The sequence below is a fragment of the Budorcas taxicolor genome, chromosome 6 (genome assembly GCF_023091745.1).
Source record: "Budorcas taxicolor isolate Tak-1 chromosome 6, Takin1.1, whole genome shotgun sequence".
NCBI lineage: Eukaryota > Metazoa > Chordata > Mammalia > Artiodactyla > Bovidae > Budorcas > Budorcas taxicolor.
Window position 1 is genome coordinate 59,099,666 of NC_068915.1, and position 13,726 is coordinate 59,113,391.

The 13,726-nt window shown below is 37.8% G+C and overlaps 1 protein-coding gene across 1 annotated transcript in view; it reads right to left on the reverse strand.

Annotated features, from left to right (window-relative positions):
- Positions 1 to 573: 573 nt before the first annotated feature.
- SMIM14 (small integral membrane protein 14) overlaps positions 574 to 13,726 on the reverse strand; it is a 60,954-nt gene continuing 47,801 nt past the window's right edge. The window contains exons 3-5 of the mRNA XM_052642157.1: positions 10,833 to 10,881; positions 4,202 to 4,344; positions 574 to 2,118 (exon numbers count right to left, since the gene is read on the reverse strand). Of these exons, the coding sequence (XP_052498117.1) occupies positions 2,086 to 2,118; positions 4,202 to 4,344; positions 10,833 to 10,881 (225 nt within the window). The 3' untranslated portion in view covers positions 574 to 2,085. The remainder of the gene's footprint in view (positions 2,119 to 4,201; positions 4,345 to 10,832; positions 10,882 to 13,726) is intronic.

Genomic DNA, 13,726 nt, shown 5'->3' on the forward strand with positions numbered 1-13,726 from the left:
CAACCAAAGTCAATTCTTTTTTTTTGTTTGTTTTGCCACTCCACATGGCTTACAGGGTCTTAGTTCCCTGATCAGGAATTGAACCTGGGCCTTCGGCAGTGAAAGCATGGAGTCCTAATCACTGGACCACCAGGGAATTCCCCAAAGTCAATTCTTAGTTCTTTGTGAATCACAGATTCAGTGACACATCACTATCTCTTCCAGAGACTAGCTTTCTAGCAGCTTAAACAGCAGACCATTACGAGATATGTGCTAGCCTTCAAAGTTCAGGGGCAAGGGCAGAAAAAGAAATGATTACAGGGATTCAGCTCCATCTTAGGCCATTCCTGCCCTTTCTGCTTTAAAAGCTATGAAGCTGAGAAGGCTTTTAATAGGCCATATTAAGACGAAAACCCTTAAATCTATGGTGTTCTTTTACCCAGGATTTGACTTACCTGTGTTATGACACCCCTCGATTAACACAAGTAATTAACAGTAGGTTATTTTATTTCAAGAAAAGTTGAGCACAAAGCCAAGATGCACAGGAGGAATGCAAGCATTCGATATCAGATTATATAATGAAATGAAGCCCTTACAGTGTTTATAGCCTAGAATAGAATCATAATAAAGGAGAAAAATACCCTACAAGTGTCACGTAATTGTATCAGAGACTCTATTAAACAGTACAATAATATAGAGAAGTTTATTTAATTCATACAAGTAATTTCTCAGATCTATACAGTGAAAAGCTAAACTGATCTGGGAGGGGGAGCATCCTTACATTGACAGCAAAATATCTTCTAGCCCCCATAAATCATCTGCAATCATTTGTTAGAAAAAAAATTCTATAACCACACAGGTCATGCAGACTTTTTAATGCCATTTGTATTCATTTTCTTTCAAACTGAACAAAAACAAATGAAACCTTTTACATTTTTATATATTTCAAAATTTTCCTTATATTAGTGCCCCTCCCCACCCCAATCCATCCTATTACCAAACAAGAATGAAACAGAGGTTGAGAAAAAATATCCTTGATTGTTTCTCATTTTCCTCCTTTTCCCTTGGAGTAAACCAAGAATTCATTAAATATTTTTTAAAGTCAGAAAGATAACAAGACTCTAAATTTTTTCTTCTAAAAAAAAAAAGAGTAAGTGAAAGCATTCAAATGTCAGTAACCAAACAGGCCCCCAAGACAGCTTTAAGATCGTTTCATTTAACAGGGAAGTTTACAACACAAAAGCAGTTTCCTGAGAGGCACCCACTCTAAAAATAAGTTATAGCTTAAATTATTACTGTATAGATTATACCTGGCAAAGGTAGAAAGAATTAAATTTTTTCCTCCTTTCATGAACTGTGTAATAAGGCTAGTGTGCAGAGGCTTACAAATTTCATATAATGGACTGTAAATCATCCACCATTTAAATCATGTTTATTTAAAGTTTTCTGAATATTAGACATTTTATGGGAATAAAAACTTAGTAAACAGTTATTTCATTTCTTTTCTCCTTTTCTTAGCCACATAAATCATCTGTAGTGGATGATACAGATTTCAGCTGTAATTTGTAAAATATTCCAAAAGTTGTCACAGTCCTAAGAACTAGAGAAAACTGCCATCCACAAATAAACTACCAAGGTAAATATAAATACAGTGTGGTTCTAATTTTCTTTCATACAATCTCAGGTAACCCCAAATAACTTTATAAATACCTTATTAAAGAAAAACGATTTTTAAACCCATTGAAAGTACTTAAAATATTTAAATGTAGAGATCTCAGATTTCCTTCTATCAGGCCAGAAATTACCACAAAAATTATGATCACAGTTACAAACAGAACGAATGGAATGTTTAAGTTTAGGATAACCGAAAAAGCCCCATGTAACTTTTTAATGTAATCATTTACTCAAATATAGGAAAGGTGATGACACAGGAAGCAAAAATAAGCTCGCAAGTGAAATTTCTAGAAGCTCATGAAAAACAATACTATCCCATACTGCAGATGCAAAAGAAAAAACAGTTCTAATGGGGTTAAGAGTACTCTGGTCATCTTCGTTCATTTGGTCGTGCAAGGTGTTAAACTAGTTTCACTTCCCATATCCACAAAGTTAGTCCACAGGAGGGGCTGGTGGATCTTGACCCTGACATCAGAGAGAGAGAAATTATGAAATTGACTTCTTAAATTCCCCAGTACAACCAATCTAACACATATAGTAAGAACTGAGCAGTGATGGCCCTCAGCTTCCCATCCTAAATCATATACTTATTTGGACTTCTCCTATGTTTCTGCACAAGACAGCACTGTGATTCACCAACATTTGTCTCTTTCTTCTTTGTAGTATGGAAGAAAAGAAAATTTTCTAACAGTGATATTGACTTAGCTGAAAGTGCTCTCCCTGACAGCTCTAGAAGTGATATTTAAACCAATTAAGGTAGTCTCATCCTTCTTGCTAATAAGGTGACTGAGTACAGTACAATTAAAATGAAGCTAAAGACTTGTATTTCTCTCTACAGAACATCTGTCAGTGAGGAAATAGGTGGCTCCAGCTGCTACTGGTAGCTGCCCTACAGGGGACAGAAAGGGAGCCTACCTTGGAATAAATAATGATCTGAGGAAAGAGATTAGGTCTCTAATGAACTGTTAAAACTTTCTAAACACTGACCCTCCCTCTGGATTTTTTGATATGTGCACCAATAAAGCCAATTACTTAAACCAGGCTGAAATGATTTTTGTTACTTGTACTAGAAAGCATCTGAACTGTAAAGGAAAGAGCAGAGCTTTTAGGAATCTTTAGGAAGATTCCACTTATTTATTACTCTGATATGCTATATGAAACCCCAGATGATATTCAATTTTTCTGCTTGGAATTGGTCAGTATGTCTTCATGCTTATTCCTAGAGCTGTGGGACTACCATTCCTAGAACTGCTGGTCTACAATGATGGTAATCTTGCATTTCTGTCACTTTTAAATGGCTTCTAATTTAGTGCCAAACATTGAGGATGTTGCTCTTTGATATGAAAGTAACAAAACTGTACACAGAAAGAAAAAAGGCTAGGGAGAAAGCACTTTATCAAGACAACACACAAGCTGTTTTATGGATATACTCCTCTCAAAGAAAACCTAAAAATAAGGCATTTTACATAGTGCTAATGATGGCTTCTTTCTTTACTAAAGTCAGCATGCTACATATCTAAATGTTCCAGCCCCAAAGCACTGACCAATTAACATTGCATATTTGCTTTCTCCTATATAAGCAACTGGTCTAGTTAAATTTCTTTTTAATATTAGCAACACAAGATTAGGGGAAAGAAGCAATTATTTTAGGCTGAAGAAGGGAACTAGTGGGATAATTTGGTGTCCAACAAGTGAAGCCACCATGGAAATAGTTTTAAAGAGATAATACCCAAATCAAATGAGAAAGAAAACAAGTATAAATACTGGCTCTGAAAACAATTAAAAAGAATCCTGTAATGGAGGCCTCTGTTAAAGACGTTAATCAAAAACTCCCTGTTGGGTCACTTCATCATATTTTTCATTTAGGTTCTAAAAATTGTTATAATCGTGACTATCAAGATTTATCAACATAAATGATTCCTACCACTCCTTTTGCCAGCTCAGCTGATCTATTGTGATGCAGAACTGTCAGTCAGAATGAATTTGAGAGAAATAGGATGGGAAAGCAGGTTGAGCCAGACGGGCTCCGTGTCTCTGCTATATTTGATATCTAGGACAGAAGGGGAGAAAATGGAGAGAGAGAAAGTGAATAAGTGAATGTGTGTGTGTGTGTGTGTGTGTGTGCATGCGCAAGTAGGGACATTTGAACTGTAGCTAGAAAGAGTATCTAGGAACCTTGGGACATGAGAGGCAAAGGGATCAACTGTGAGGTGGACAGACCTAGAAACTGGAGGACTGAGATTTGAGAACTATCACTGGATTATTATGAACTGGACCACTTTTTATGTTTCTCGTGTGAGTAAACATTGAAATTTATCTTAAAATGATGTGGGGGCTACTGGTCTGTACTTCTCTATGTGTAACTCCATGAAAACTAAGCCATTTGGGATTGCAAGACTTACTGGAACTACACAGGAAGAATTTAATTTACTCTGTGAGCTAAATCTTCCTTTTGGTAATTTAGATATTTCAGTCAAAACAACTCCACCCCTTTCCCAGGCTACACCCATCCCCCCACCCCAAAAGATCTCTAATCCACAACACTTACGTTATGAGGACTGGCTGGTTTTCCAGTTAGGTTGGATCCTCTTAGATTAGGAGGTCTCAACAGAAACAAGATCACTGCAATAACCATCCAGGCCATCAAGATCATGGTAATACTGATGCCATTATCACTAGAGGGTCCTGGCACTAAAGACAAACAGAAAATGTATTTGCAACAACAAAAAAAAACCCGCTGAATAATTACCATGTTGTTAGTAAAAAACAAACTATAATGTTTAAATAACTTCAAAACTGTATTAATATAAAAACTATTAATACTTTTAAGAATTATTAAATATCACATCTTCAATTTTGTTTCCTCCTGTGAGAAAATCTAAATGGTAAATGGTATAAAATAGTCATAAGCCAGAGCCTATTAAATAAAGATTTTTAATAGTATAGTAGTGTGGTAATAGAATCCTTTGAGAATTTCATAAAGAAAAGACTCTTCCCACTGTAACAGTCACACATTCAACAATTTTGTATATATTAATAATTGCAAAAGATTCATGGCAATTCATAGCTATACTGAGATCTGCAGAACCCAGGTTAAGACCACCTGATATACAGGAAAGCCATGCTAGGGGAGAGAGGGTCATGCATTTTAATTAGAGAAGCAGCCTGAAAAAAAAATAGAGCTTAAGGAAAAGGGGACATCTAAGTTGTACATATATGAATTAGAGATCCCTTTAATGAGATTTTCAAACAAAGAGATTAATTTGGCCTTTTTTTGGAAAAAGAATATGGATTAAGATCTAGTTATTTCAAAGTCTATGCATTTATCCAGAAGTAAAAAAAAATCAGGTGTCTGTGTAGATATTAGTCCCTCAAGGCAGCCATATCTTATTTATTTCAGAATAAGTACCTGGCTCATGGAACGAGCTTAACAAATTTATAATAAATGAAATGTGTATTAGAGAACCCAAAGTGTCAGAAATGAAAATTCTAGAAGATCAGATTTCTAGAGAAAATAGTATCTATAGGTGGTTATTGTCAATTTTAGTTTTTAAATACCACTCAAATCTGTCCACTTTCAGCTCCACACCCACACTTGTTCAAGCTTCTTGTCTAGTCTACTGCAATGGCCTCTTAACCAACCTCCTCATACTTACTCTTGACTCCTCTAACTCTATCCTTTAAGCTGCTCCAAGACTTATTTTTTTTTAAAGCAAAATATTATCTATTATTTTTATTACTGAATTATAGTTAAAAGTTGAGCGGCTACTTTGAACCAGGCATTATCTCTCTTAATCCCTTTTAACAATCTGTTTATTTTTATTTTGGCTGCGCCTGGAGACCTGTGGGATCTTAGTTCCCAGCTTCCCAGAACAGGGATGGAACCCAGGCCATCAGCAGTGAAAGTGCTGAGTCCTAACTACTGGACCTCCAGGGAATTCCTTAGCAATCTTATTTTATGGCAGGTATATAATACCTTTGATTTTATAGATGAGGAAACTGGGGAATGGGGGGTTAAATCCCAATGTCATACAGTCGGCATGTGGCAAAGCTGGGGTTTAAATACAGTGGCCCCATTCCAGGGTCTGTGCTCTTAACCTCTTCGCTATGTCATAATCTCTGACAATATCACATAGAAGACAGGCCCCTGGAAATTATTACTCCTGTGGGTAGTAAAATTGGCAAATACAGTTTTTAGAAGGATTTTTGATAAACTTACAACTAGCTGTTAGAGTATATAAAAGGAGTCAAAGAAAGAGAACTGTGTTGTCTATATATGATCACTTCATATAGTGTACCACTCAGAACTAAAATGCTACATTAGTTAGACCTGAAGTGTAAGCCCAATGCCAATTCAGTGTGGAAAATGGGTCCCTTGCTTTTTGATGCTCTTCACAAGTAAAGGACTGTGAAGTTTCAGATAGTTAAACCTCAGATCCCAAATTTACTAATGCCTAGTTCTAGACAAAGCAAACGTGGTAAAATCCTCACTCTCTGTGTGAGACTCCCATGGTGCTAACATGACTCCTAGCTCCCCAGTGCTGTCTCCTAGCCTGGTTCCCACCGCAGCCTCTCCTTCCTGCACACTGCTGCCGAAAAAGCCTGCTTACAGCACTGCTCTTCACACACCTCTGCTGACTAACCCAGTGACTCACTCTCCACTGTCTACTGCTTCGACTCTGAACTCTTCAGCCTACTCATCAATGTTACCACTTACCATTTCTCAGAAAAATCCTCCTCTGCTCTAGTCAACCTCATTCCTTCTTCCGCCTTTATCCAATGGATCCCTGACTTGCATGCCCAACAGAATAGCCTGTGACAACATCCACGCCACCATTTCTAAGGCCCTGCCTCATATCATCTAAATCAGGAGCGCCTCCGGGGTGGGGTCAGGAACCAACAATATTTTTAAAGCTTTCCAAGTGAATCTGATGCAATAGTTCATCGCTAGTTTGGCTGCCATTCACCAACTTCGCAAACTCAGTCATTCTGCGAACTCATTATTTTTCCCTGTTAGGCATGATCTCATTTAACTCATTCAACAACATCCTACAACCCACTCTCGTCTGGTGAAAAAAAAGCTCCATTTCCTCTGCCCATTCTTTCGTTAGTTCTCTAGACTAGGGTAGCATTTCTAGTTTGAAACAATGGTTTCCTACGTCTCCTAATTAATTCATTAACTTTTTAAAAATGAAACTATCTCATAGCTGTTTGACTTTACCACCTCTTAAATAAATAATCTCTGTGCCTCAATTTTTTTTTAACCTGTGAAATGGAAATATTACCATCATCTCATAGAATAGTTGTAAAGATGGAAATGATCAGTACATGAAAAGTAGCACAGTACCTGGAACACAATAAGTATTCGATAAACATCCGCCACTACTGATCTGTGCTATAGCTGATCAGCTTTAGGATTAAATTAAGCTTCCCTGGTGGCTCAGCGATAAAGAATCTGCTAGCAATGCAGGACACGAGGCAGGAACCATGGGTTCTATCCCTGGTTTGGGAAGATCTCCTGGATAAGGAAATGGCAACCCCCTACAGTATTCTTGCCTGGAAAATCCCATGGACAGAGGAGCCTGGCTGGCTACAGTCTATGGAGTCACATAAGAGGTGGACATGACTTAGCAACTGAGCACAGAAAAGACTACGTGCAGAAAGGTCCTGGTGTGAATGACCAGACTGGATAAGACGGTGAAGTGAGAATGAAAAAGGGTCAGATATAAATGGCAACAAGATGAGAGAAGGACAACACTTGGCAAAAGCCTGAAATGGTGATGGGAGGAGGAGGAAGAAAAAGCTAAGTGTGCCTCTAAAACTTCTGCAGGGCAGTTATATGCAGAATTCTCTACTTAAAAAGGCTAAACAGATACAGTTTTCCTGACTTCCTAGGTTTGATAAGAGCATTCTCTCATTCTCCAATAACTTAAGGCCCATATCAGCAATAGCTGAACCAGGACAGTCGAACCGATGATCACACTGTTTTTCTTGTTTACAGCAGTAACACAAACTTAAGACTGGCTCTAGAAGGTACTTTACATAGACATACTCTGCAGGGTTATTAACAAAAAGCTGAAAACAGACCTAAATGTTTGCCAAGAGCATTCAAATAAGAAATTATGGTATGTGGGGGTTGGGGTGAAGCTGTAACACAATGGTGAGGGACGTTTACATGAGACAAGCGACAAGCTATTTCTTGACGGAGGGGAAAAAAACAGGTGAAAAACAGTGTGTACTAAGAAAGGGGGGTGGCAAACAATAAATATTTGCCTGTATATGCATAAAGAAATTGTGGAAAGATACACAGAGGGCCAATAATGCCCAAAGACAGGACCTGGACAGATGGGAGAATATGAGTAGGAAATCCTCTTTTCACTACACACCAATTAACTGTTTGAGTTTTGAACCATGTACTTTGGGATTAGAGATGCCGGACATCTGAACTGACTTGGGCTTCTTCATGAAGTCTCAGAACATATAAGCTACTCAAACTCCCTGGCACTGCATGCGGCCAATACAAGCAAGTATGAGGGGCAGCTGTTGTAAAGTCAACAGGGAGGAGTGAGAGAGCCTTTACGTGATCTGGCCACTTTGGTTTTTATTGTGATGACTGTTTGGCACTAAACATTCTAAACACTGATATAGTGCCAAATAATCTGAGTATTAAAGAAGTACAATCACATGGGGGATATAAAACCTGTTCCCTTCACTGCCTAGGAATTACTTGCCTTAAGAGGATAAATACCTTTTATTCTGTGGTCTAGAAAAACGTCACATCATAAAAATGTAAAAAGATTTTGTACACTAAAATACAGTGTTCCATTCTACTCAATGGTTAAGTCTTTGGTTACAAGAAAAAGTAAGTATTACAAGTAAGATGTCAAATGGGATATTCACAGTGACACTATTAATTTAGCTGGACACAAGGAAGATGAAAAAGAGAGAGGATCTAACAGCTGACAGATCCTGAGGGGTTATTTCTCTAAACTTATATAGATGGACAATGATCTAGTCACTCACGCCTATGAAACGGAACCTCCATAAACCCCCTGAATGATGGGGTTCACGGAGCTTCTGGGCCAGGGCACGCATGGAGTTGGCTGGGAGGGTGGTGTACCCAAGAAGACAGGGAAGCTCTGCACCCCTCCCCTGTCCCCTGCCCTACACATCTCTCCCATTTGGTTGCTGCATCATTATAATAAACCGGTAAAAGTAATTTAATTATTTTCCTCCATTCTGTTAGCCATTCTCACAAGTTACTGAAACAGAAGGGGGGTTGTGGGGACCCCTGATTAACATATATACTTTATATATGAGCATTAGCTCATTGCTGAAGATTTAAAATACACAGAAAAATAATTACATATCACTCAGAGGAAACAACTGCTTAAACCATTTAAAGACATGGCTGTTAGAAAGGATTTCCACCAAATGCTAAAAGGACTGGGGTGAGCGGAGCGGGCGGTGGACAGCTGGCCAAGATAACTGAATTAATACTCAAGCTCTAGAGTCTTGCTTTTATGTTTGGATTAAAGAAGTGAAATTTCACTCACAGAAATAAGAGTATATTTGGTTTACAGGTGGGGTTGGCTCAAGGGTCACAAACACCACAAATACAATAAATTTCTTTTTCCCCATCAGAAGTTCAGTGAGATTAATTCCAACAAGAAAAACAGGTTTTAGTTTTTCTGCTGAGGCAAAAATCTGAGCTGGTTATCAGAGGGAGCACTGTAGGTTAGTGAATGCTGCTGAAGAGGCAATGCAAAGAAACCTGGAGTAGGGGCACCGATCACCACCCATCATGCCCCAAACCTAATGGAACGTCTGTCCGTTACTTTCTTGCCCAGAGGCATATGGTTATTGTCCTGTTGCACCAAAAGACTACCTTCTGACAAAGCTTCTACTTTGAGCCAGGCACTGTACTAGCTTCTATTTCTCTAAGTGGTTCCATTTACAGAATTTGATGGGATGCTCAGCTCACACAGTAATAACAGTAATTAATAATGTAGTAACAAGCCTCTTTATAATGACACCTTGCTGTGTTTTGCTTTAGCTTCATATACATAATAAAGTAGCACTCAGCTTCAGAGATACGAAGTACAAGCAACTAGCCTACTAATAAGTGCAATTTGGCAGTATGTCAAAAGTCTTAAAATGTACATAAGGATGTTTATTTAAGTATTATTTATAACAGCAAAAATATATTAGTAACCTAAGATTCCAACAGAAGGGAATTATTTGAACACTGGTACATCCTCATAATGAATTATTATTTAGTCAATATTTTTAAGGTAAATACATGTTGATATAGTCACAATATAGTAGTGAAAAACAACATATACAAAGTGATCCCATGTTTCTAGGTATATATGAATTGAATTGTGCCTGGCTTCACCATCCTGTGAATGTCATACTTCCATTCTTATGGTCAAATTATTATGGTACAGCACTGGTTTGGCTACTATTTCCCTTCAAAGTATCCCTCAGGTTATTTCTGTCCTGAAAAAAGATGCCTCATATTACGGCCACCAAGTCCACCAGCTACATTCACCATGCAGGATCCACCTTCCTACACTGATTCTCACTTTATCATCACCACTGCCTCAAAAGTCATGGAGAAACCTCCCCACTGTCCATACCCTCTTGAGACTTCTAATGTCAGAGCCAAGGGAATGATTCCAATGGCTCCCAAAGCTTCCAAACCTTGGCAAAAAATGGCCTCCCCTTCCTGCACTCACAAACTCTCAAAGTTGCCAATGGATGCAGATAGATGCTAGGGAAAGAGTGAGGGGTTTGTGCTAAAGCCCGGGTGTTCAGTCCAATGCGCCCAAAGTGACCGGTTCCTCACATATTTGCCCCCCAAAAAAGGTCTTGGGAGGGTTTACACCAAGTTGTCAACAGTGGTCATCTTTTATTATTCTGGAAGTTTTTCTTTTCCTTTTTTTGTATCTATGGTTTTGTGATTTTATTCAATGAAGCAGTTCTGATTTTGTGGCAGGACCAAAAAACACATTTTTAACTTAAAAAATTTAGCATTTTAAGTAGGAGATACATTACTGAGAGTCATCTCCTTAAACAGCAAACTGTAAGAATAATTTCTGGCAAATGTTCAGTCATATTCCGATCTCTAATTGTGCCCCCAATGCCAAGCCTCCTCCTGTCCCATCATTACTTACATTCCTGAAGACATTCTGTGTCTGTGCAGTAGGACTGCGACTGCCTCAACTACAATGAATAAGAAAAAAGGAAATTAGCCACCAGACTTACCAAAACGGATACTACTTATCAGAAAGATCATGCTTTGTTTTTTAATGAACACTACCACACTATCTATTGTACCTTCAAAATCAAATATCAGATAAAAACACAGAATACATATAGGGCCTGATCAGTTTGGTGGCATTTTTTTCTCCTCAACATAGTACTCAAATATACTGTGGTCTGATGCAATTCACCTACTTAAATTAGGAATTTTAAAAAGTTACCTGTGACAGAAACTCCTACTGCCATATGTTATTAGACGTACCAAAGGAAAAGCACTTAACCATAGAGGAGAGCTACTAAAGAAAGAGTAAACTTGGTTAACAAGATTTTTTTCTCACTTAAAATTAGAAGCAAAGAGAGAGAAAAATAGGTTCCCTTTATAGAAAAGGCCTTTTGAAAGAAAGGGATTTTTTTTCCTTTTGGCTTACATCTGCATAAACAGTGGTTGGATAAATAAGAAACTAATAAAAATGATACCACAGGGGTTGGGCAGTGGGTTGGAGGAACAGAGTAGGTTCTGATGAGATGGGATTTGAAGTTTTCATTGTCTATCTTAACATATAATTTAATTTTGGAACCATATGATTATGAAGTTTAAAAGATAACTGAAAAGAAAAGACCCATCTATCAATAAACAGACATCATCCTTTTATGAATGTTCACCCTATGCTGAGGCCTTTTAGGATGTTTAAAAATGATAACCTCATATATCTTAAAAGAGATGACACAGAGTAAACAGAATGAGCATGCAACTTTTCAATTCTGCTTCATTACTTTATAATCACACCCTCTCTCCATTAAAGCAGTTTAACATCACTTGCAATTATTTGGGGAAGCCACTCCATGGCACTTGTGCTTAGCTGGACTCTGAACAAAGACAGATGTTGATTTAAAGTCAGGCTCTGCAACATTCTAGAGTTTCAAGACCTTTGGCAAATTCTTTAACACCTTTAAGCTTTAGTTTCCTCATGTGGTAAAATGAGGATATGCCTAGATCTGAATACAGGTAAGAATTAAATACATAGCACATATGAAATGTAGTGACAACACAAGAAAGAAGAAATGTTAGCTATTATTATTACTATGCTAGACAAAATATGACCTCATCTAAAACAACAGAATAAATCATCTTATAAATTGCTAAGATGATCAGACTTGTTTTTCTGTATACCACTAAAAGTAGTTCTATTTGAATTAGAATGAGAAAACAGATCTTAATTATTGTAAAAAAAAAAATATGCTGGATACCTTAAACCTTCCTAAATACGCAAAGAATCAATTCAAAAACCCTTTTATACATTCTATGGCTATTATCAAAAAGACAGTAAATAATGAGTGTTGGTGAGGATATGGAGAAAAGGAAACCCCTGTACACTGTCAGTGGAAATAAAAATTGGTAGCAACCTATGGAAAACAGTATGGAAGTTACTCAAAAAGTTAAAAATAGAACTACTATATAAATCAAGCAGTTCCACTTCTGGGTATTTACCTTAAGAAAACAAAAACACAAAGATACAAAAGATACATATAACTGCATGTTTTCTGTAGCATTATTTGCAATATCCAAGATACGGAAATAACCTCTAAGTGTCAACGGATGGATGAATGGATAAAGAAAACACACACACACACAGGAGTATTATTCAGCCATAAAAAAAGATTGAAATCTTGCCACCTGTAACAACATGGATGGACCCCAAGGGCATTATGCTAAGTGAAGTAAGTCAGAAAAAGATAAATACTGTATGATCTCACTTATATGTGGAATCTAAAAACAAAAATCTCATGAATATAGAGAAGAGACTGGTGGCAGCCTGAGGCAGGGGGAGAAGGGTGGGCAAAATGGGTGAAGGAGGTCAAAAGGTGCAAATGTCTAGTTAAAAAAAAATCAGTAAGTTATGGGTATGTAATGTACAGCATGGTGACTATAGTTAATACTGTAAACAAATTATACATTCTAAAGAAATTGAAAAAAAGACTTCTAGCCTTTGGGTCACAAAACAGACCTAATGAATTTCCTACTTTGCGTATATTCTGTTTAAGTTTTACTAATTTTTTCCCAATAAGTAATATGTATACACAGTACAAAATTCAAAAGTACAAAAAGATATTCTATGCATGGTAAATCTCTCTCTCTCCTAACCTTCAGTTCAGTTCAGTTGCTCAGTTGTGTCCGACTCTTTGTGACCCCATGAATTGCAGCATGCCAGGCCTCCCTGTCCATCACCAACTCCCGGAGTTCACTCAGACTCGCGTCCATCGAGTCAGTGATGCCATCCAGCCATCTCATCCTCCGTCGTCCCCTTCTCCTCCTGCCCCCAATCCCTCCCAGCATCAGGGTCTTTTCCAATGAGTCAACTCTTCGCAGGAGGTGGCCAAAGTATTGGAGTTTCAGCTTTAGCATCAGTCCTTTCAAAGAACACCCAGGACTGATCTCCTTTAGAATGGACTGGTTGGATCTCCTTGCAGTCCAAGGGACTCTCAAGAGGCTTCTCTAACACCACAGTTCAAAAGCATCAATTCTTCGGTGCTCAGCTTTCTTCACAGTCCAACTCTCATATCCATACATGACCACTGGAAAAAACATAGCCTTGACTAGACAGACGTTCGTTGGCAAAGTAAGCCTCCACAAAACTCAGGGCTTTTTGTGAATCTCACTAGAGATGTCCTTACGTTTTTATAAGCATATGTATCTTTTCCTATTACTCCTCCTCCACCTCTAAGTAGATTGTGTAAAACATAAAGGTTTATTAGGTAAAAAGTGTCACTGGATAGGACAAGCACTATCTAATCACTTAAGACATCA